The 25,926-nt window shown below is 40.5% G+C and overlaps 1 protein-coding gene across 5 annotated transcripts in view; it reads left to right on the forward strand.

Annotated features, from left to right (window-relative positions):
- The window catches only part of LOC112109868 (transforming growth factor beta receptor type 3), a 177,109-nt gene that overhangs the window by 66,803 nt on the left and 84,380 nt on the right, over positions 1–25,926 (forward strand). For all 5 annotated transcript variants that reach the window (XM_026655909.2, XM_026655905.2, XM_026655906.2 and 2 more), the window contains exon 3: positions 24,623–24,807. In XM_026655909.2, coding sequence (XP_026511694.1) covers positions 24,623–24,807 — 185 coding nt within the window. The remainder of the gene's footprint in view (positions 1–24,622; positions 24,808–25,926) is intronic.

Genomic DNA, 25,926 nt, shown 5'->3' on the forward strand with positions numbered 1-25,926 from the left:
TTTTTTGCAATGTAGACGTACCGTAAGAGCTAGTCAATTGAAAGCACTACTAAGCCCTCTAAAGCCTCTTGAAAAATGGTTAGACCATTAATAAAGAGACTGATTCTTTTAAAAAGAATGAGTAACTCAATGGTATCTGAAGGACTGCTATCACAATAGTCTTTATGTGTAAATTAATCAAGGCTACAGTGTGTCCTGTTTAAAAAAAATCATTAAAACCGCTCCAGACCTCAAATCTCTACCACTGGAGGACAGATGATGCATGTGAGAGAACTTTTTGTAGTGTTCCCCTAAATTATTGCTCTTTTTGGTACTGAGGAGCTGCAAATGGAAAATAAAGGGAAAGGAGAAAAAATGTTTTAAATTTTCAGCATTTGACATGGTGCTATTTAGCTGTCTTTTAAGAAATAGCTAGCCCCAGCCTGGCCATCCCTTTCTGAGGTATGAATAGTGTGTTTGCAGGAAGACTGGGGAGAGAGGCACTACTGAGAGACCTTATGTCATGACGACAATGTCCTGCCATTGTAAAAGGTGAATTTAGTAATGCTGAGAAAAGTAAATGAAGTCATTCCAGGAAAAGCTTTATGTTTAGAAACAACAATCTCCTGTGTGCTCCCAAGAGTGGAACAAATCCCTTTATATGACTTAACTGTAATTGATTGTGCTTGTTTCCACTAAATTTCCAGTAAATATAGGTCAAATAGTAGTTTCAAATAGATATAGTAACATGAAATTTAGATTAATCTATTGCACGAGACATATTTTTATTAAGTAAAATTTATAGGGCTATCAATTAAAAAATTATGGCAGTTAATCCTGAGATAAAATATAGTCATGATTCATCGCAGTTTTAATCACACTGTTAATAATAGAACACCAATTTAAATTTATTATAAATATTTTGAATGTTTTCCTACATTTTCAAAAATATTGATTTCAGTTACAGCATAGAATACAAAGTGTATGGTACTCATTTTTATAATTACAAATATTTGCACTGTAAAAAAGATAAACAAGAAATATTATCTTTCAGTTCACCTCATACAAGTACGGTATTGCAATCTCTTTATCGTGAAAGAGTAACTTACAAATGTAGAATTTTTTTTTTTACATACCTACACTCAAAAACAAAACAATGTAAAACTTTAGAGCCCACAAGTCCACTCAGTCCTACTTCTTGTTCAGCCAGTCACTAAGACAAACAAGTTTTTTACCTGCCAGATATACCTTATGTGACAGATGTACCTTGCAACGCCATCTACAACAGTGCCATGTGAACGCTAGTTCTCACTTTCAGGTGATGTGGTGAATAAGAAGCAGGCAGCATTATCTCCCATAAATGTAAACAAACTTGTTTGTATTAGCGATAGGCTGAACAAGAAGTAGGACTGAGTGAATTTGGAGGCTCTGAAGTTTTACATTGTTTTGTTTTTGAGTGCTATGTAAAAAAAAAAAAAAATTCTAGATTTGTAAATTGCACTTGCATGATAGAGATTGCAATACAGTACTTATGAGGTGAATTGAAAAATACTATTTCTTTTGTTTATCTTTTTTACAGTGCAAATATTTGTAATAAATTATAAAAGTGAGCAGTGTACACTGTATTCTGTGTTGTAATTGAAATCAATATTTTTGAAAACGTAGAAAAACATTCAAAATATTTAATACATTTCAATTGGTATTCTATTATTGTTTAATAGTGCAATTAAAACTGTGGTTAATCCCGACTATTTTTTTAATCTAGTTAATTTGTTTTGCATTAATCGCTTGTGTTAACTGCAATTAATTGACAGCCCTAAAATATGAATAACAATTTAATACATTTATTAAGCATGCCAAGGCAATGCTAGTTTGATTATTGTACTCTCCATTGTGACATGAGATTTGTCAAAAATGAACAAAAAGCATCTGCAAGGGAATAAAAGTATCATAAAATTATCTTGGTTAACACCATATGGTGTTTTCAGTAACTGTATGTGTGCATCTTCTGTATATTAATCTAGAGAGCAGGAATGTAGCCAGGGTTAGGACTAAGGGTCCTTGTTCCACATCCATTTTAAAAAAAATAGATTGGCCCAGATGAGTATTTACATGTAATTACAGCCTCAAACACTTCATCTTCTCTACAAAACATATTCCTGACAACATCCCGAGAGATATATGATATATGTGTAAAGGTAATGAATAAATAGCAGATTCACTAAACAGAGAACATCACGAGAATACATTTACTTTGAATTCTGTAAGCATGCTGTATGTTAGGTGGACTGCTGAAAGTGTTAGAGTGAGAATGCAAATGGAGCTGTTGAGCTACAGTTTTGTGCTACAACTGTGCTGAACATGGACTAGGAGGGGGGAAAAAAGACTTGTACCTGTATAGGAAGGTCTCTTTACATTTGTTTCCTGTTTTTCCATAATCCTTATACAGAATTAATAGTACATATAGGGGTAATTTATTCTAATGGGTCTCTTCAGATTGGTCTTCCTCCAGTAAGTCATATCCAGTTCAGTGGGCCAAATTCTACCCTCATTTACATAAGTGTAAATGCAGATTTCAGAGTGGTAGCTGTGTTAGTCTGTCTCAGCAAAAATAACAAGGAGTCCTTGTGGCACCTTAGAGACTAACAAATTTCGTGGGCTAAACCCACTTCATCAGATGCATGGAGTGAAAAACACAGAAAGCAGTATAAATATTACAGCACATGAAAAGATGGGAGTTGCCTTACCAAGTGGGGGGTCAGTACTAATGAGGCTAATTCAATTAAGGTGGAAGTGGCCTATTCTCAACAGTTGTCAACAATGTTTACTTTTTTTGTGGGATCCTTTGTGTGACCTATCACTCTTTTGCCTAATTAAAGGTGTCTTTTGTTTTAATTTGCATTTCTTTTAAAATGGAGATTTAGTCCTATCTCCAGATTTCACAGAGGGTCTGATGTCAGAGTAATTACTTACATCCCTTCTTGTCAACTGTTTAGAATAGGCCACTTCCACTTTATTGAATTAGCCTCGTTAGCACTCCATGCATCTGATGAAGTGGGTTTTAGCCCATGAAACCTCATGCCCAAATAAATTTGTTAGTATCTAAGGTGCCACAAGGACTCCTCATTGTTTTTGTAAATGCGGAGTAACTCAGTTGATAGAGACCGATGGAATGTACATGCTAATCAAATCTCCTTTTTCTCACTGTTAAAATAGTATGCTTGGTGTCAGACCAGTTCAAAATGGAGGATTTTTTTTAATGCTTGCTGGTTTGTATGCTTTTGAACACACTGAGCCAAGGCCGAACTTTGTTTCTGGATATCTTCCAACAAAATTGGCTTTCTAATTGAAAATAATCCATGCTAGTCTCTGACCTTCAGAATATTCATGGCTCTGCTGGAGTACATGGGCCAACATTTGTTGTGCTCAGGCAGTTTTAAAAATGATGTCCACAGGGACTAGCTCACAATGGTAAACTGCATGGGGAAGGAATATCACTATGGTAACTTGAAGACAGTTTGTTGCCCATTCTTTAATCATTTTTCTAGTGTAAACAAAAAATATACTGAAGATTTAAATAGGTCTTGCTTTTTTATTTTTGCAATTATTTGTCTGAATCTTGAGTGTTTAAACCCAGGTCATAACGTCCCTTTGTAGCTGACCTTGTCGTAAAGCAGGGAATTGAATCTTTATGATAATAAGTATCTTCAATCATGTTTTAAAGATTCCAGCACCTGGACATTAGAAAATGCCCTTCCTTACTCTGTTTTACGAGATGTTCTCTGATACTCTGTTTGCAAAAACGTAGATTCATGGAGCTCTGTATTAACATATTGTTTTAATGCTAGCTGCAGTTCGCCCAAGCCTGCAAATGATTTACAGTACAATGTGTATCTTATTGAATAGATTGAAAGCTATGGGCATAGAGGAATTAAAAACAACAACACACATACACTCAAAAACTTCATCATGAGAGATTTTTGAGGAATAACCAGAACATATGGAGTAGCTGAAGATAAATATGTTTCCATAAGCCTAAATTAAGCCAGCTGCTCACCCTACTGTAGAATTTGGCCCATATATTTAATTCTACTCTAATTTTCTTTCTCTATGCTGCAATGTAACTTTGCACTTATGGATGTACACATGTGACGTGGAGAGCAGAATTTGGCCCAGGGTATTCAAAAGAAAAGCAACTTTCTGTGGTGGTTTCAGGGTGGGGAGTGAGGCAGGGAGAGAAGAAAAATGTAGCTTGTATTTAAATCTTATCACATTATATTTTTCTGAAGTTATAAAAAGTTTGATGTGTCTACAGCACCAGGCTTACTGCTACAGGGCTGTGTTTGGGCTCTCCATTCTCCACTGGACGTTTTAATAGCTACTGTTTGATTCAAAACAAATTTCCAGAACACAAAGGGGATTTTAGTTTTTTGTTCACTAGTCATGGAGACCAATTAAATGCAATTCAGTATGACACAGAAGGAATTTTTTGGTAGTGAGTGAGTACTATACTAAACTTTACTAAATGTGTTGCTTCTACCATGCTCTGTTGGGTTTAAATGGCTATTCACAGCAGGGGATCATGTGGAGCCACGCCCACCCAGCAGTAGATTTAGGAAGCACTGAGTGTCAGATGTAATATCGCATGGAGCTTGGGGAACACAGTGTGTCGCTGTTTGGCCATTGGCCTGGGGCGACCACTCGTGCACACCCAGAATACCAGACATTCTGGGAATGGCATGGCCCACCACTGCCTGAGTGACTCTGCCCCCACCAGCATGACCATGCATCCGAGGTCAGGCCATATGGAGGATGCCATTTTGAAGAGTGCCCTGCCCCCATCCAGCATGACCTCGCAGGTACGGTCGCACCAGCCAGGCAGAGCAGTGGGCTCTTCACAATGGTGTCTCCCAGGCGTGATACCAGACAGAACCTCATCTGGGGTTTTGTCTCAGTAATGAGCAGAGGACAAACCATTTAAAAATAGGACTGCCTGGCTTCAAACCAGACAAATGGCTTGCCCACACTGACCACTGAATAGGAGGGGTATAGGTCTTCTCTCCGCATCCCTTCTGAGGGTGCTAGACTCAGAGTTCTCGAGCTCAGAATAGTGCAAGGATGCCGTATACAGTCCTTGATCTGAGGAGGACTTCATGTCCTCTTCCCTTTTCCTCCACTGTGTACCCTCACAGTTCTGGGCACAGAGTTCAGCCTTACACCTTCCTTCCTTAAATTAAAAAAAAATAACTAGGAAACAAAAAATACCCCAAACAAACAAGAAAAACTTTAAGCTTGCATAGCGAATGTCATTGCTGCACTTACTCAGCTGGGTTAGCTTTGCAGTCCCTTCACATTGCAGAGCTACTAAGTAACAGTGACTGAGTGAAAGACGGGAGAAAGAAGAAAATAAATATTTGCCATCACTTTTGTTACCTTTGGCAGAACAAAAGACCAGGCTGAAGCTTAAAGTATTGTGAAGAGGGAGGTTTGTTTTGCTTAAGCTGTGGAAACAAGATCAGTTTTCAAGGTTTGTGCAATGAGACATTTAATGATAGTGAACTTACCCTTAAAGGGTCAGTTATAAGAATTCAACCTTCATTTGAACTTGTAATCTTGTTTTCTTTAATTAGAAAAGGACTGGCACGTTGTAAGTTATGGACTCCTCTTCCCCCTAAGTCTGTTTCCTCCCACTTGGCTTCTTGTTTTTTTTTCTGGGACCTATGTGTCTGCATTTGGTGGCACAGAGCAAATGCGACCTTTACCAGCAGTAGGCCAAATTCTGTCTTTGGAGTAACATTCTTGCAACTTACTGAGACACACTGAAGTTGCTAACCAGACCTATAAACCTGAGTGTTAACCATATTTTTTCTTCATCGCACTAAGGTCCACATCCATTAAAGTGGGTCTTCAGCCTGCTTACGTTTTGGGGCAGGGGTGAGGCAGAATCAGAGCTGTCCATGATTATTAATGCAGGAGTGTGGAGAAGCACTCTCTTTTCAGAGCCTGTCAGTTTCATTCTGCCTCCACAGCTGGAGACAAGTTCATCAGAACTTCCTGACATACAGCTCAAAGTAAAATGTCCCAATTATTTTTAGCAGAATAAATTGGCACTTTCTAATTGTTAGCTGTGCTCCATGGCTCTGCTGGGCTCAGAGAGCAGAGTGCATTTAAAGTCTCCTACTTAATGTCCTTGCTTGAAGCTCTGCAGTGGCTGGAGCTTCTATGAACCATGCAAAGAGAATTGTGGCAGACAAGGCCAAGAAGAAGGAAAAGGAAAGCCCTGTGTCTCCTGCTCCTCCCCTCTCCTTGAGTGCCTGGATATGTGAATCTTCTGGGGCGTGGTAGCCCAATCTGGGCAGGGGTCACTGCTACCAGCCTCCTGGGTCTCAGCTCAGGTGGCTAGCCTGAGTCTCTGCCTGAGCCACAACATCCACACTGCTGTTTTTAGCATGCTGGCGCTGAGTCACTCTAGCGTGGGTCTGTCTCCCCAGCCTGGGAGGCTCACTCCCAGCTGCAGTAGAGATATACCCCCTGTGGCTCAGGACCGGCTCCAGGCACCAACCCAGCAAGCAGGTGCTTGGGGCGGCACATCCGGCTCTTCGGTGGCAATTCGGCGGCGGGTCCCTCAGTCCCTCTCGGAGCAAAGGACCAGCCGCTGAATTGCCGCCAAAAATTGAAGCGGTGGCGGTAGAGCAGATCGTGTTTTTTTTTTTTTTTTTTTTTTTTTTCCCTGCTTGAGGTGGCAAAAACCCTGGAGTCAGCCCTGCTGTGGCTGCCACTAATGCAGCAAGCAGAAGTAAAAACAATCCAGTTCATACAAAGAAGAGCTTCTCTGTGTTTCGAGACAATGCGTGACGTGGTGCCATCCCAGCTGAAGCCGAACTGGGCTACACAGCAGCCATTTGATGAAGGGGGAAGAGTTGGTGGGAAGAAACAAATGAAGAGGAGGGTTGGGAGCAGTGTGGAAGGGAAAGAATAGAGGGAAAAGAGGGAGTGGATAAATATAGGGCTGAATCCTGATTGCCTTAGTTATGCATATAATCCCATTGAGCTCAGTGCCTCTGCCTGTGTGAGAAAGACAAGCTGGTTTTGTCCCATATAAAAAACTTAAAAACAGACAAGCGTTGAACTATATAGTTATAATTCCACTTCTGAGTTTGGGTGAGGATCTGGTGATGCCATAAACCACAGGGAGAAGGTTTGAGTGGTTCGTATATATCAGTGATACTCAGATTGAGGCTTGCGAGCTGTAAGTGGCTCTTTGCAGCAGATGATATTAAAACACTGTGATTTAATTATTAACCAATCAGGATGCTTTTACTATGTTATTAACCGATTGTAGTTGATAAAAATAAATATGAATATGAATAAAATAAGTATAAAAAAATAAAAATAAATAAAATAAAAATGATCAGTCATTTTGCTGTGAGAATTCTATATAGAGAGTACATGAAACAATGAATTCACACTACTGTGGCTCTTTGGGTAATGTTGATTGCTAATTTGGCTCCTGAACCACTGAGATCTGAGTATCACTGGTATATACGATAATTCAGTGGTTCTCAAATTTATTTGTATCACTCCCCCCTTTGTGTCTGTAGTCGTTTATGCCCCGCCAACCACAGAAGTACATGTACTCCGCCCAGCTCTGAAGGCAGAGCAGAGAGCAGTGGCTGCTGACTGGGTGCCCAGCTCTGAAGACAGCGCCACACCAGCAGCAGCTCAGAAATAAGGGTGGCAATGTGAAAAGTGATATTTGTCAAGATCACTTTTCACAGTAGACTTAGCACTCCATTGCCACCCTGACTTCTGTGCTGCTGCTATCACCCCGGGGCTGGCAGCCTGAGCTGTTAGCAGAGCCCCCCATACCTGGGGCTGGCTGCTGCCTCCTCCAGGTGAGGGATTTGGGGAGAGGGAGGAAGGAAAGCTCGAGCCCAGGTTGCTTCCCAGTGAAGGATGGAGGGGCAGGAGAGGAGAGCCTGAGCCTGGGCAGTGGGGCTTCAGCTGTCAGCCCTGGGCAGCAGGGCTCTGGCTGTCCCCTCCCCCTGCCTCCCACATCTGCATGGCTCTTCTGCCTGAGTCCCAGCCACCCAGGGCTGACACCCAGAGCTCTTTTAAAAAAAAACAAAAAACCCCCCCCCCCCCCCCCCCCAGCTCGTGCCTCCTTTGACACATTCCTGCACTCCCCTGGGAGACCACCCCTTAGTTTGAGAACTGCTGCTATAATCTAACACAGTAATGGGTTCATAGCTATGTGTTGGTTATTCTGCCTTTATAGTAGAATTGCCTGGCTTCAAGAGCAATAGCTGTAAAATATTGCCAGAGGGGAAGCGTAGCTAATGAGAGTGTGGTGTGCTGTGCTACAAGAGGTTAACTTGAGGAGCCAGCCACAATCTTGGGTGGCGTCCTTGAGGTCATCCACATCAGACATGTATAAAAACATCAGCTGTAGACTGTTGTACTGCACTGTGTCTGCCCTTTTAGAGGGACCAATAAATGACCTTGTAATTGTGGACATGTTAGGGGAAATTTCAAATGCACAAATGGCAGTTAGGTGTTTGACTTTCAACTGGAAGTTAGGTGTCTTAAATGCCATTTGTGCCTTTGAAAAATCTCTCCTGTCATCATTTTTCAATCATTTTGACTTTTAAAAAGACTCCAAGGAATTAATAAGTGTGGCATGTATAATCTTGATATTATACTAACTAACTACATTATCGTTGGCACGAAGTTGCTGCATGTTTTGGTACGTTTATCTACATGTACTAACATGGCCAGAGACAGGATACCAAACTAGATAGAACACTAGCCTGCTCCAGTAGGGCAGTTCCTCTCCATGCAATATCCCCAGAAAGGATGGTGTAGCATTTAGGGTGCCCACCTGGGATTTGGGAGACTTGGAGTTTGATTCGTAGCACTACTGCAGACTTCCTGTGTGACCTTGAAAATCAATAGGACTTTTTTTGGAAATGGGATATAGCTTAAGGCACGCGGGTGCTTTTGAAAATTTTACCATTAGTGTCTTTTTGCCTCAATCCCCATCTGTATAATGGGAATCCAAGGACTTCCCTATTCTATAGGGCTGTTAGGAGGATATATACCTTGAAGATTGTGAGGCACTCGGATACTACAGTGATAGGGGCTGTATAAGTACTATAGATAGATAGCATGTGCTGCTCTTAGAAGGGTCTGTTAGATTTGAGATCAGAGCATTGAAAGAATTAAGAACTGTTTATTCTCAGTTTAAATAAGTAACCTTTTCATTTAAAGGAAAGGAAAAGTCAGCAGACATTGGTTTCTATGAAACTCCTAACGTAGATGTTGAAGTCTCGTGTGTGTGTGTGTGTGTGTGTGTGTGTGTGTGTGGTGTTTACTGCCTTATGAATTCCTGTCTATTTGGATATAAAAATAAATATAGGTCTGTCTTCACCTCATCAAATTGTCTTTAAATTGGCCTGGAATTTCATTACTTATTGTCTTAATTTACGAAAAGTTTATGATGACTCATTTTCAGCAACACAATAACAGCAGTAATGGTTTATGAAGTTTCAATAGCAATCTATTAAAAATACAATGGTTTTGAATCTAAATAGGCTTTTTTAAAAAAAAAAACATGGTTTATTTTTTTTTCTTTGGCCCCAATATGGAATTCTAATGTAAAGCCAGCTGAATGCTTCCTGCCCTTGTTTGATAAAAAATGCACTTCCATTCATTGTTTCCATGCAACTTCCTATCCTTTCTACAGTAAAGAAGGTTAAAATCCAAGACAATTATGAGCTATCTCTGAGGAAAGGAACTATTTCACAACAAAAAGCATTTTTAAAGTTAGCCACAGCTTGAAATAATGAAATGAAATAATGAATAATGAAATAATGCAGTAGTTCTAGATTTGTTCATTTCTTCTTCTTTCAGCAATGGATTTAAACACATCTTGATTGAATACTAACAAAAATGTCAAGAGAGAATATTACATTTTGTTTCCCCCATTGTTGGTAGTCCATCGATCCGACGATGACAAATCTGTGCAGATCATCTATTGTTGGTCTCATGGTGTGCCCTCTGATGACTGTACAAGCCAATTCTAGAGGTGCACATTTTGCTGCAGATGGTGCATGGGAAGTTCGCGGTCAGTGGATTGTGCGCTGCTGATGCTCTGTGACGTCGTTCGCGTGCCTCTTGTAGATGCCGGCAGCGGTCTTCCTCAAAGGCGATGCAGGTATTTCTGACGGTTGCATGCCACTGTGTTCTGTCGCTGGCGGCATCCTCAAGGTCCCTAGGTTTGATACTGCTGTACTGCAGATTGGCTTTGGTGTCCGTGTAACATTTCCGTGGACGACCTATATGCCGGATGCCCTGGGAGAGGCATACAGAAGCTGACGGGGGATTCTGTTGGCATCCATGCGGCTAACATGACCAGTCCAACGTAGCTGTGACTTCATGATCATCATTTTGATGCTTGTCATCTGGGCTCTCTCGAGGACCTCGAGATTGGGCACTTTGTCTTGCCAGCGGATCTTCATGATGTTGCGGAGGCAGCGCATGTGAAATGCTTCGAGCTGCTTGATGTGACGCCTATATAGTGTCCATGTTTTGCACCCTTACAAAAGAGATGAAAGAACAACAGCTCTGTACACAAGCAGTTTTGTTGACATCCGGATGTTGTGGTGATTTAAAACTTTGACACGCAGACAGCCAAGTGCCTGGTTTGCTTTGGATGTTCGTGCGTTGATCTCATTATCCAGTGATCCATCACTGGATATGACACTACGCAGGTATTTAAAGTTCTCCACTACTTTCAGCTGAGTGCCGTCAATGGAGATACTCTGGACAGAAGCATTTGATCCAGGTGCAGGTTGATGGAGAACTTCTGTCTTTCCGAGGCTGATAGTTAGTCCAAAAAGTTGCGAGGCCTCAGCAAACTTGTTGACAATGTGCTGAAGATCATTTTCAGTGTCAGCAAAGACTGCCTCAAGAAGGAGTTTCTGCACTGTCTTAGTCTTTGCATTCAGGCGACGGAGGTCAAAAAGTGAACCATCGTGCCGGTATTTCAAGTATATACCTCGGTCCATATCTTTCATTGCATGGTTAAGGACACATGCAAAGAACAGGTTAAATAGGACAGGAGCGAGAACACATCCTTGTTTCACGCCGTTGGTGATGTTAAAGGGGGCTGATGTGGCTCCATCAGACAATACTTCGCCTGTCATGAAAAAGGCGTATAATCTGGGCAAATTTTCTTGGGCAGCCAAGTCGTGTTAGAATGGTCCAAAGGGCTTCCCTGTTGACAGTATCAAACGCCTTTGTCAGATCTATGAAGACAGCATACAGGTGCATGTTCTGTTCAATGCACTTCTCTTGTATTTGTCTGACAGCAAACACCATGTCGACTGTGCTCCGGCGAGGTCGAAAACCACATTGACTTTCAGGTAGATTTGCCTTGGAAATACTGGCTATTAGGCGGTTCAAGATGATGCGGGCGATGATTTCCCTCCAACAGAGAGGAGAGATGTGCCTCTATAGTTTCCACATTCAGCTTTGCTGCCTTTGTTCTTGAAAAGAGAGACAATAGTAGCATCGCAGAGGTCCTGTGGTATGTTTTCATCCTCCCAGATGTTGATGATCACGCTGTGGAACGCTGCTAGTGATGCTGGACCTGCTGCTTTGTATATCTCTGCTGGTATCCCATCTTTTCCAGGAGCTTTCCCTGAACTCATCTGGCTAACAGCTTTCTTATTCTCATCTATAGTGGGCGGAAAGTCAAGATCTGTCAGAGCAGGTTGTTGTGGAATTTCATTGAGGACAATATTATTCACGGTTGATGGTCTATTGAGAAGGTTGCTAAAGAGTTCTCGCCATCTTTCGTTGATGCTTTCTTTATCTTTAATTAGCATTGTGTTGTCTAATGAGAGCAATGGGGTGGTCCTTGGTTTAGAAGGTCCATAGACAGTCTTAATAGCACTGAAGAACATCTTTAAGTTGTGGGTCTCAGCATAGTGCTCAATTTCTTTGGCTTTGCTCTCCCATCAGTTATCTTGTATCTGACGGAGGTCTTTCTGTGTTTTGCTTTGAAGGTACTTGAAATGGTCCCGCTTAGAGACTGAGGAGGGATCATTCTGCCATTTGATAAAGGCTTTTCTCTTTACTTCCAGTGCTGAGCATATTTCTTCTTGGTTCTCATCAAACCAATCCTGATGTGTTCTTTTCTTTGGTCCAAGAGATGTTATTGCTGTGTCAGTCACTATCTGCTTGAACTGGTCCCACTTTTCGGTTACAGTACTGATCAGTTGTCCGTGGGATGTCAGTTTGTCATCAAGGCTCTTCTGGAATTTGTTGAAACATTGAGCATCCTTCAGTTTGGCTATATTGAAAGCAGGTCGCACATGCTTATGGCGTTTGTGCCGAGAAGGAACGATGTAGAGTTGAAGAGACATCCTGACTAATCTGTGATCTGTCCAGCACTCTGCGCCTCGCATTACTCTAGTAATCAGTACGTCTCGGATGTCTCGCCTTCTAACAATGGCATAATCTATCAGATGCCACTGTTTGGACCTAGGGTGCATCCACGTCGTTTTGTATTTGTCCGCTTGTCGGAACAGAGTGTTAGTAATGGTCAGGTCATTTTCAGAACAAAGACTCAAAAGGAGTAGTCCATTGCTGTTCATTTTGCCTACACCATGTGGCCCGATTACTCCTTTCCAGTTCTCGCTGTCAGTCCCGACTCGGGCATTGAAATCTCCAAGTAGGAGTAGTTTGTCTGTTACAGGTGTGGCCTTGATCAGTCTATCGAGATCGTCATAGAATTGTTACTTTGAGTTGTCAGAGCATGTTAAAGTGGGTGCATATGCACTGATGATGGTGACATGACGTTTGGCATTTAGTGGGAAGCGTAGCTTCAGCGATCTTTCATTGATACCCACTGGAAGGTCTGGGAGTTGATGCATCAATAAGGTTTTTATTGCCAGACCAACTCCATGTATTCTATCCTCTGTCTCAGTCTTACCCTTCCAGAAGAAGGTGTAACCACCTCCTGGTTCACTCAAGAAACCTTTCCCAGGCAATCTTGTTTCACTTAATGCCGCTATATCGATGTTATAACGGACTAGTTCTCGAGCAATGAGAGCTGTCCTTCTCTCAGGTCTTGCAACAGCTTCTCGATCCATGAGGGTACAAACATTCCATACACCAATGATAAGTTTTCTCAAATTTTTCTTTTGGTTTCGGCCACAGATTGGGTTGAACTGCCAGCCGCGGCTTTCTGGCCAGTTGTTGTAGGGCAGGCAATTTTTAGGCCACCTTTTCTAGGCCCCTCCCTTACTAGAGTGAGCAGTGCTGTTCTGAAGAGGGCTGCTCAGACGCCTGGGATGCTGCCGGGCAACTCTGCTGCCTCAAGTACAGAGCTGGACGACCACCTATCCACAGACCACCTGCGTGTAAGATTGGGACTACGACTCCCAGTGGTAACCTCTACCTGTCGCTTTGCCCCTCCCCCATCACCGCAGGACTTGAGTGGTATGATGAGGATGTTTGATGATTTGCACAGAACCTGTACGTGAAAGCTTTTTAAGTGGTAGAGCCGTTGCATGGGAGCAATCCCACTCTCTCGACCTTAGAAGCGAGACACCAATGGTATGAACAATCATCACGACTGGTAACTTCTTTGGTTGCAGTGGATGGCCTTGACGTCTTTCGTGCCTCATCAAGCCCTTCGCTTTCCACAAAGCGTTGCAAAACCGCCTTCTTGGCCGTTGGATCTTAGTGATCTCTTTCACCCACTCCGCCGGAGCTGACGTCGCATGTGGGGTAGGCATATCCCTAATTCACTGACGGTTTGGATCCCATCAATTACACTCACTTGGTTTGGCTGGCCTGTCAAAGCCGTTGCCTGGGGTGTGGCTGCTGCGCATGCTGCAGCTACTTGGAGCCACAGGTGAGAGCTGAGTGACAGGTGGGGACCAAAGTGGACGGACTACCCCCGAAGGGGTACGACAAGTCCCCCCATCAGAGGTACTACCCCTCCCTGGCCACCCCATACACCCCAATTCCCCCATTAATCCCTGTTCAGATAACAGCCATATCCTATTTTTACATAGACTTCCATGTGACAGAATCCCATAGTGTTTTACAATCTTTATACATGCTGGAAGTCAGTCATCACTGAAATGCATCCACGTCTAGTGTGGACCATGGTTAATAGGACACAGCAACATTAAATAACAGCTTTGGTCAGAAAGAGAATATTAGATGCACTTAGTACTGTAGGGGGAGCTTGGGTATGCACAGTAGAATAACCTACATTAAAATTTGGTCATTGGAAACTTAGCTTTTGTGTTGTGGATCAGTGTAGTATGAATATTTTCAGTGATGAAGTCTGTAACACAAACTATTGTGTCTTTAGTTCACTGGCATTCAGAACAAAAGCTCTGCATGTTAGGATTATTTAAATGGAAAAACAATCCATTTGGAGTATGCTGATTATTCAGAGAAAAGATGAATTCCTGAGTGTTTCCTGAAAGCTCACTTGGGAGGAAGAGAGGGAGAGTATTATTTGGAGATGGAAAAGTACTAGGAGAAAAGTTCCCTGTAAACAGCATGTTACTGCAAAATCCAGAAAAGCAGAAATTTGAACCTTGACAGTTTTTGGTCATAAAATAAGTACAGAAAAGATTGCATAAAATTTAGTATGGCACTTTAATAAAACACACAGTACATCTGTTTGGAAGGACTTTTTTCCAGGTACAGATGTTTGTTTTCTAGGGTAATGCTGTATTTGTAATACTGTCATGAAGTTGTGCTCAGCAGATGTTGAGCTGAACAGGTTTCTCATTCATTCCCTGTTTTTTGTTTAATCAAATTACTATATACCTAAACAACTGTAGTCTCTTGCTAAACTTGGTTTACAGTATATTGTTTACATTGGCTAACTTTCCTCTGCTTCAGCAGATATTGAACTGGACTTTAATGTATAATCAAGAACTAATTTGATTTGGTCATCTTATTCATTCATAAAATTACTCCTTTATTTGTAATTTACTCCTTCATTAGTAAATATACCTTGCAACAAAATCTGAGTTTTATCTGATAGTTATCTCTTTCAAATTAATCCTGTAGTGTTCCAAGCACACTATTTATAATTTAACTAACCTCAGTTTTGCTTCTTGGCAGTGTGCACGCACACAGAAACACACACACAGAGGCAGAAACTTAAAAAAAGTGGAAGGAAAAATTTCTAGTTCCAAAGGCAATTTGCATTTCCTGCCTAAGGGAAAATGCCAGAAGTATGCAGGCAGTACAGAAGGTTAGATCACTTCTGCTGAAGCAGAGGCAGTGGGCCATATGGTTTTATCAGTAGCCAGGAATGGAGGGAATAAATATTTCAAAAGAGGCATCAAAAATCCCTCTGCACAAGGAGAAAATCAGATAAGTAGGATTGTGCCGTACATAGTTACAATCCAACAGGAGAAAGCACACAACTTCTGCAGGAGGCTAGGATGGTTCTGAAATGGGCAGGTGGGAGACGTCAGATACTTATGCTGTACATGGTAAAAATCCTCTAAAAACACTACAGAAAATAAAGGAGGAAAATAGTATCTTGGTTAAACTTACATTTGACTTGCAATGCAATGTTAAAGCAACAGAGTGGATTGGGTGTTGCATGCAAATACTCTGGGATAGAATTGATCATAGTACAGAATAGGAATTATTAAGGGTGATAATACTGGCATGAGGAGTGCATTCATTGGTACTCTGGTTGCATGCAGGATTGCTGAACAACCTGAAAACAAATCAGAGATTGGCATGTATCTTAATATGCTATTGCATAAATACACCAATGGGAAGGTAATGTAAAGGCCAAATTTACTTTCTTGCAGAGATTAGGTGGTGTTGCATAGTGGGTTTTGAGTTGACAAAACTAGTCTGAGTCTGTGAACTTATCCCCTTTAACTTACACTTCTCCCTTGTCTCAGGGATGATTCAATTCAAAAGAACCATGACCGAAAACACACCTTTCTAGCTGAAGGTAATCTTATGCTAAATGTTGGCAATAAAAGAACCCCCAGAAAGTTAAGGTCCCCTAAGAGCAGTATATGTAGACTTGCATATGATATCTATGCCATTTATTATTTCAGTAGAATGTTTTTTCTCCTCCTTTTTCATGCTCTTTCTTTCTGTATTTGGTTTTCTTTGCACATCATTTTCTCATTGCATTGTTTTACTCCCCTCATTCTTTTCCTCCCAATCTATTCTATGCAAAGTATAAAACCAGTAACATTTGAGAAACAGTCAAACTTCTGAATCTACTGCCTTCAGACGGTTTCAGTATTTACACTAAACAAATACAGCTGTCCCTAATAGTTGCTTATCTCTACCCACCTGCCCTTTGTGGTTTTACACTACAGGTCATATACTGCCCAATGTTGGCTGCAGTTCCTTTACATCGCCTGTGGTACATGTGTCTGAGTTTGCCTCCTTGCTTTACATCAGCAGTTATTAGTGTCCTACTCATCTTTCCTCTCTGGAAAGACATGCTACATGTGCTTCCAGAAATGTTGCTCAACCTCAATCCTGCTTCATGTGTGTTTTGACTTCAATTAAAATAGGATCTGGCCCAAATTCACTGACACTAATTTAATGTGTGAGGTGAATTGAATGTATAATACTCAAATCAGAGAACAAACGAAAGTGAAAAGCTTTAGTTTTGTAGAGCAGTGGCTCTCAACCTTTCCAGACTACTGTACCCTTTCAGGAGTCCTGCGTAGACCCAAGTTTCACCTCACTTAAGCTTACAAAATCAGATCTAGATATACAAAGGTGTCACAGCATGCTATTACTAAAAAATTGCTTTACTTTCTCATTTTTACTATATAATTCTAAAATAAATCAACTGGAATATAAATATTGTACTTACGTTTCAGTGTATGGTGTATATAGAGCAGTATAAACAAGTCGTATGAAATTTTAGTTTGTACAGACTTTGCTAGTGCTTTTTATGTAGTCTGTTGTAAAACTAGGCAAATATTTAGATAAGTTGACGTACCCCTGTGACACCCCCCCCCCAGGGTGCCACTTGGAACTGGGGTACCACTGAGCCTGCCTGACCCACCAGCCTGGGTTCCCTTTACATTGTACTGCTGTGCAGCCTGCCAAGCCCTCCCTCAGGCTTCAGACTGCACTTTACCAACACACATACACACCCAGCTGCAGAAACACACAGATGCTGAAATCAGCTCTTCATGGGAAGGCTCAGCTAAGGAATTGCCCGGTACTCAAGTGCACAACCCACTGTAGAGGGTAAACCCAAAATTATATGGTCTTGCACTGCACAGAGATCTGTACAGCGTAAGCTCATGAAATTCGCCCCTTCCCTCAATGTGGAGGAAGATATGCAACAGCTTTTGCCCCTCAGTAATGTTTTCCACACACTGGTCTTAAACAAAACAAAACAAGTTTATTAACTACAAAAGTTAGATTTTAAGTGATTATAAGGGAAAGCAAACAGATCAAAGCAGATTACCACGCAAATAAACCAAACACACAATCTAAACTTAATGTACTAAAGAAATTGGTTATAAGTAGCAAATTCTCACCCTAAATGTTGTTTTAGGCAGATTGCAGAGATTCTTGAAGGCAAGCTGCACTTCCTTACGGCTTAAAACTCCAGTTATTCCTTTCACAGGCTAGACAACCTCTAGCCTGGGTTCAGCCCTTCCCCCCAGTTCAGTCTTTTTGTTTCTCAGGTGTTTCAAGCAGTCTTCTTTCTTGGATGGGGAGTCAGTGAAGAACGAACCACAATGATGTCACTCCCCTGCCTTAAATAGCTTTAGCATATGGGGGGAACTCTTTGTCTCCCAGTTTGATTTCCCCCGTCCGGTTAGTGGGAAAAACAGTAGTATTATTGTGGAGTCCAGTACCAGCTGACTTAGTCATATATCCCTATAGGGCCACCGCAGCCGTGACTCAGAGGCTGTTTGCAGCGTCCCTAGGAAGGCTTCTCAGGAAGGCTCCCCAGTGGGAGATTAGCATCTTCTAAGACCTATTGTTCTCCCTAATGGCCATTCCCAACCAGCCATCTAGACTGATTGTATTCTGACTAGTGGGCATTCCTAACTTCAGATACTAAAATGATACATGCATACAAATAAGATAATCATATTCAGTAAATCATTACCTTTCCAATGCCTTATCTTGCACAAAATACATCATAATTATGCCATACTCATATCATCATAATATTACTATGAAGAATATGGGGCATAATGCCACAACCCCCAGAAGACCTCTGTGTCCCCTGCCCCCATCTCCCCTCCCCTGGTTGAGAACCACTGTTGTAGAGCAACTCCTGGGACAAAATCCTGCTTAATTTACATCCATAAGTAGTCTTGTAGAAATCAAGTTTTCTCCTTCACCTGTTGAAGCCTACTCTGGGCCTATTCCTACTCCTTCACTGGGCCTACATGTGGGATTTGTGTTCAGGATTTACTCCATGATAGTGGCAGTGGAAAAGTATTGTGATATTTGAGATAGCATCCTCACAATAATCCCCTAACACTTTCAGGGCGGGTTTTTCAAAAGTATTCATTGTTGGTTTAACTGTGCACCCAGTGACATCTATGACGGTATTGCCATTGATGTCAATTGGAGTGCAGTTAGGCCAGAAAGTCTCTCTGGTTTGTTAATTTATTTTTTGCTCGACATGCTTATCGGAATGGCAAAAAGGAGAAAACATCACAATTTAGAACAAAAGAAACAACAGTTATTTGATACCATAAAATCATTCCCTTTTCTCTCTCTTCCCTCCAAAAATGTTGGGTTGTGTGAAATATTTTTAATTTATTGCAAAAAGAAATGTAATTTGTTTTCAATAAATTGTCAGTTTAATATAATAACATAGCACAAACATCCATTTAGCTGTAGAAGCTATGTAAACAATTAAGATTGTGTTTGAAAGTAATCCTTGTTCTACTTCTAAGGAATAAGAAGTTTTAGAGCATCCAGAACTTGCTTTTGACCTGAACCAAATGGTACTGGATCCTCAAAGGTTCTGGTTTAAATGTAAAAACTTTGGTGTTCAGGTGGGTTCTAAGTTAAGGATGAGAGACTGTCTGGCCATATGTTACAGTGACTGTAGATTTTCCCTCTCATTCGCTTGCTCCTTCTCAAAAAGATGGCTGACGGTGCAATTCTTTGTCATGGAAGAATATGTAACAGTAAATGGATATCTCCTACTCACTTGTAAATACAATTTTAACACGCCTTCCTGTCTCTTGAAATGAGAAGGCTAACTGTAGGTATTGCTAATTATCACTAACATAGGTAAAGATTTCTTTCTTAATATAATTAGCAATATGCAGTAACAGAGATATCTAGAATTACCATTTCATGTGGCCTGTAATCTAATATGCTTGAGTGCATACACTAACTTGACACGGTTGTTTGACTTTCTCTTATCCAGAGACTACCTAGCTGCCTTCCTCTTGCTGTTACTCCTGTTCCTTCACTCAAACAGATACTCTAAAAACAATAACTTGTGGTGTAATTCTTACTGTGACAGTTTCTTGGGTTTTTACTATCCAGGCACTTCAGAGCACAGTCCATGCCAACAGATTACCATATGAGGCAATGGAAACTGTGCCATTACCATCAGCAGAAAACTCATAAATCTTCAAAGAAATCTCATTTATCCTGATAGTAAGTCATATTTGTATTACAGTACTGGGTTCCTTCTAAGAAGTGCCATATGGGAATAGTTCTCTTAAATTCAGTATAATTTTTTTATTTGAGTGAAGGTTCTTTTTTTCTCTTTTTTTCTTTCTTATTGTTACTAATTCTTTAACGCTTTTCTTTCCTTGTTGAAGTTGAGTGATCTTAGATGTTGGGTTCCCAAGAGAAATTCTGGGTTCTAGGGGATATTGGATGGTTTTTTATCCCCTTACCTCACCTAGATATCCCCGTTTTCCCTTTGCTCCCACACTTTACTACTTGCTTTTTCTCACTTGGTTATCAGTTTAGTGACATTTCTTTAAAATTTGTTGTGTGTAATTCTGATGTGGCATAAGCAAAGCAATCCAAAGGCTGTAGTTTCTCAGGATGGGTCACATAGGGTGGTCTATTCATAGCATGGACTAGTTTACATACAAGAAAGGCAAGTGGAAGTTTAATATTTTCTCTTTGAAAGAGTTGAAGTACTGAGGTACCAGTTTCTTCGCGTTGGATCTCTCCCTGGCATATTAGTATAGTGTAAATGCTCAGATAAATGTGCTTTTTCAGTAAAAAGTCCTTGATCAAAGGAGAGCATATAGGAGAATACAATTCCTCCCTGAGCTATCTGTGGAATGGTGTGTCTCTGTCTCCGCCTCCTGCATTGGCTATTTTTCATTAGTAATAAGTGGTGCAGCAGAAGTATATGAAAGATCTTTTCTGAGTATGCAGAGTGGTCAGTGTTTCATGCTGAGGCTCTATAGAAGAGGAGATAGCAGCTTGGCCTCTGCTTGCATTCCTGAGCCCCCTAGTGACACATCAAACTAGGTCTCTCCTGAAATCTGACCCTCTTTGTCTAGTTCCATTCATCATGCTACAGACCAATAAAAAGTGCCACTAAATTACCACACACACCCAAGCCACTCCTTTGTACAAGTTTGTCACCTGGGCATATTTGGTTCCTGTTTGGACATTTAGCCCCATTTGGGATAGACTTACCAGCAAAAGTATATGGAGTCTAGATATTAAAAGTGGTGACGTCTAGCTAGATTCCCAAAGGCCTACAGAGCTGGTCTATAGTAATTTACATTACTTCAAAATTAACAGCTCAGAGATCCCTGGTGTTTCTGGACTTTGCTGTTTCCAGATGTTTTTAAACTTTTGCCTTTATGCAAAATGCCCAGATATGGAACATTCCCTCATATGAAAATCAATTAGACTAAATCTGTGCTTTCCTCTAAGAAGTGTTGGATTCTGTTGCAGTTTGCAGGCTCCTGCAGGGTCTTTTGGGATTCCTATGGAAGAATGTTAACATGCTTTGGAGCCTGCCATTCAGATTCACACAGTTTGCGGGAGTTGGTCACACTTTTCAGCTAATAGAGCTGCAGAAGTCCCTATGAAAATATAACAGAAACTATATTAGCCTATATTATTATTTGAATCAAATCCACCATAGTTATGAGTTGGTTTGGGGTTATAATATTGCCCCCACCCTATCTCTACCGTTTTTATTACAACAGAACACACGTTACTCATTAGGAGCTTGGGTGATATGGGAAACAGAGTGCTTAAATTATGTTGAATAAGTTCCAGATGTTAGTATCAAACAGAATTGGATCTATATTAAGGGCCTTTTTAAAAAATTGCTATTTATTGAAAGTGGAAAAAACGTTTAATACAATTCTCTAACAGTTGTTACCCTGAAATATGTTGTGCTACATAGGAGTATATATCCGTTATAATGAGATTACTTTACCTGGTTTTCATCTTCAGAGGGCTTTACAAACCTTAACTAAATAATCTTTAGTTGCAATACAAGCTGGGATTTTTTAAATAAGAAAACTGTTAAAGAAATGGAACATGTAGTACAATAGCAAGACGGGTGAGTACAAGCTCAACTTAAAATACGTAGTCTCAATAGGGGTAAGTCTGTATTCTGTTAAACAGTGATAATGTCAAGTATGGGTGGCGTCTTAGCATAATTGATGACAGTGAAGTAGAAAAGGGAAGGCCAGGATGTGGGCATGTAGTGAGAAGGGTGGCAGAAGTGGATCTAGAGCTTGTGCATGGCTAAACAACAGGAAAGTAAAGCTGAGGCAGGATGAGGCAGTGGTTTTATATAGGGCTTCAGCTATGAGCAGGCTGTGCTGGGGAAGATAAATAAGATGATTAGTGGTATCACAGAGAGAGTTTTTTATTTTTGTATTTAATCTGTTTGGTTTTCCAGCATTATAAATTCTACATGTTGGATACGGTGATGAACACAGTATAAGAACCTATATAGACAGGATTGCAGGGATAACTGGACTTTTTTTTATGAGAAGAGGATTGGCACCCTGTATATGTAATGCTAGAAAGAATTGCTTCAGGTCGTATTCAGACCTGGTGAAAATATATGGAACTACATGAAAACCTTAATGATTTCCATGGGACATTGGTTGTAGACATGCAGACTCACGCCAGTCATTGCACAGTTCTCTGTTCATGTGATTTCCAGTGTTTCAAGATCAGAAGGAATTGCTGTTCCTGAGAATCCAAGAGCGCTAGAAAGCTTGGTGTAGCACCCAAAACAAATGCACGTTGTTGTTACAGAAGTAAAGACCAGGATGTATGATGGAGGGAAGGATGGGTAGATATTTTTAGAAATTAATTAGGAGGCTCAGAAATATCCTGTTGGAAAGCAGATAGTTGATCTTCCTCCAGAATGTCACTAAGAAAAGTGCACATTTTTGTCAACATTGCTTCATCAACGCCACTTCTTCCCGCCCCACCCCACCTCCATGGACCTTTTGGTGTGCACCCTTCACTTAGCCTGCCCTGCCCTTGATGCAAATGCTGGCTCAGATGAGCACCTGATGGTGCTTTAGGTAGAGGTTGCTGACTTGCCCTGTATTTTTCTTGAGCCTCTTCTTATGAATGAATTGTTCTACTGTTGCATTGCTTCTACAGTTGGAAGAGAGGCTGGGTGACAGACCCCAAATCCATTCAGTAAATTGGCCAGCAAAAAGGAGCTCAAGTGAATAACCGTTCCTTAGTCCTTCTTTCATTCCCTTACCCAAGTATCTGGCATGGCATTTGGGAATATTTATTGTGCAGCTCATATAATAACTCACTTAGCTGCAAGACTGATACACTGCTGGTTGGGCTGATTGGGACGGGGACTGTCTCATTGCACTGTGTTTGTACAGCGCCTTGTACAATCTGGTCCTGGTCCATGAATGGGGCTCCAAGGCACTATCATTATACCTGTACAGTAATAATAATATACTAATTTGTATTATTGTTACTGATGATAACAACTTTTTTAAAGCAATAAAAGAAACAACATTCTTATTAGGCTTTCTTAAAGTATAGTACGTATCACTGCTTGAGGACTGTATTTTTATTTTACGTGGCTGTATCATTTAATCTTGCTTAAAAAAATATTCAAAGTCTCCCACCCTTTCAGTGTTCGTTCAGTGCTGTTGCCAAGCTTCTCATGTTGAGAGTGTGCTGTTTGCTCATCCTTTGCACTCCATGTCTGGGCAGGTGTAAATCATGCCTCAAGCAATGCCTTTAAAAAGTATGCCTGTCCTCTGGGATCTGGCAGGACTTGTAGTATGCACCAGTGGGTTTTAGAATAAAAACAGCCCCTTTCACAGGACAGGACCTGCATGATCTAAGGCATTGCAAAAATCTCATTGTTCTCAACACCTTTGTTTTCTTTAGAAAAAGTCTGTTTTAAAAGAAACTATCCAACTCTCAAATGATCAGTTGTGGACTGTAATTTTTATTTAATAAGCAAACTATGGGTCAATGGTAAAACAAGAATTAAAAAAATATATACTTGCTGATTATACAGTTTGGGTCTGATGATCTTTAGCGATATGTAACTGCTTATGAACCATATACAAAAATCTGCGAAATGTTTGTTGGAATTTTTTTTTTTTTTTTATTTCAAAGTTTCTTCAGTGGAAACCATTTTTTTTCCCTCTAGCAAATGTATAGCAGGCTGAGATATCACAATTCTTCAAGCCTGTGCCCAGTCTTTTCTATCTATAATCTTTGAGTTGACCTGGCATGCATCTGGGCCTAATTCAGTGACCTTCGTAATCAAAAACATACTGTATCTGTTGTTATAATGGCGTGTTTGAACCATTTTGGAAAAGTAGGGCTGCTTTTCATAAATATTTGTCTTGCTTTAGTTTCCTGCAGATATAGTTTATATGTAAACTACTCCATACACACTCACTGTCGTGCTATCCTGCTATATCACATCACACTGTCTCGAATACAACATAAGAGCATGGCAGTGATTATTTGAAAGGACATTGATTATGTTTTGGACTAGATAACAGTTATCAGTTTAGATCATCATTGTCAGATTCAAAATAGACTTACTTGGCAAACAAAATTTCAGTTTGCCATGTGATAAATGTCTGCAGTAATGTGGCAGGGCACCTGAACTATGTTTGCATTATATATCCGCTTTACTTCAAAAGGAATATATATGATTGCGTAGTTATGTTTTCTGTTTTTGTCATAAAGATGTTTCACATAGACAAATAATCTGCATCTCAGGCAAACCAATCCCTCCCCCCATTTTTTATTTTTCATTCTTTTCTTTCTCAGTCCTTATTTCCTTCCTTATTTTCTTGGTGTACGGTGGACTTCCTACAATTTTGAGAAGGAGAGGAATACATGATTCAAATGAGGATTGTCAGAGAAATTAATTAAAGATCTAGCACCAAAAAGGAATGACAAAATAAGTAAATAAGCAAAGTAATTGAAACAAATTATTTATAATAACTAAAAAAGTTTATTTCCATTATATATTGCAGATAACTAATTGAAGCCTCTGTCTGTGTTCCAACTGGTTTTGTAGTCAAAAAGACAATTCTAGTTTAAAAGATGTCATTTACTCTGGCTCGTGCCTCTGAATGGTGTGTATCTGTGATTTCCTCTACAGGTCCTGTGCCTAGGAGTGAATGTGTGTTATCGGCTGTCAACAGTTCCCACCCAGTTCATGCCTTGCTGGAGAGCTTTACCGTCTTATCTGGTTGTGCAAGCAGAGGCACAATGGGCCTACCGCAGGAGGTGCACATCCTCAACCTCAGAAATCCAGAGGAAGGTCTTGGCCATCATGAAAAAGAGGTAAAGGGGAGATTGGGCACTTTCCAAACAAGAAAGTACAAAAAGTACAAAAATAGCTGTAAAAGGCTTTCTTTTAACATTAACTTGCTGAAGAAAGAGATTTCTTAAACATAAACAGAAGCACTACAGGGAAATGTAGGGTGTTTGCACTATTGCTGCCCGTCCATGCTTTGCTTGGTATAGGAACAAATCCCTGTGGTGTTCCAAGCTGTCAGTCCATCCACAGTTTTCACAAGCAAGAAGTTCACTAACAAAAAATAGAATGAGGAATAAGAAACAGATTTTCATCTAGAGGAGGCCTGTATTGAATTGCCCATCTTCAGCACTAGATCATTTACCAAAATGTGTTGTAAATTATCACAAATGCTTTCAGATCCTTGCCATGATCTCTGTAAACAAATACTTAAATTCAGATTCTTTTACCCTTGTAATACATCTTTATTCTTAACTGCTAAGGAATGTAGTTCAGATAGCAAGTATTGCTGACTATAATAGTTCTTAAGCACAGTGCAATTACTTATTTATGTAGGCTTCACTCAGATGAATTGGAGAGCACTTTTGTTCTAGCTGCTATGAAAGCAGCAGCAGCAGAAAACTCTTGATGTTAACTTGTGCAATACTGTTGTTTACTCTGAAAACACATCAAAACAGACTGCTGAAGTGGAAAGAAAACATTTCATGTCAGGACAGCTCAGCTCCCTAACTCTTGTATTTACAACACTACACCCCAAAAAAACCCAACAACAACAACAAAAAACAAAGCAAAAGAAACCCCAAACCACTACTGCTGCCTGTGAAAGCACCATGGGTATACATACAATTAGCTGAATTGGAAGCATTAGAAAAAGAAACAGATCCAGTGGGAGAAAGCTGATTGCTTAGAGGCCTAAGATCTTAAGTCTGTGCTTAAAAGAAATGTTAAATAAAGTTTACTGACTTCTAATATATAGGGTTGTAGACTGTCACCTCTGAAGTGAGTAGAAATCTTGCCATTGACGTCAATGGGAGTGTGACTGCTGAGCCCAGGCTGTGGTGTCAGTGGAATGTATATTGTATGTTCCACCTGAAATTTCAACTGTTGTTTACACAGTCTGAAAATTCCAGATTATGATGGAAAGG

Source organism: Terrapene carolina, unplaced genomic scaffold (genome assembly GCF_002925995.2).
Source record: "Terrapene carolina triunguis isolate 2854851 unplaced genomic scaffold, T_m_triunguis-2.0 Scaffold211, whole genome shotgun sequence".
Taxonomy (NCBI): Eukaryota; Metazoa; Chordata; order Testudines; family Emydidae; genus Terrapene; species Terrapene triunguis.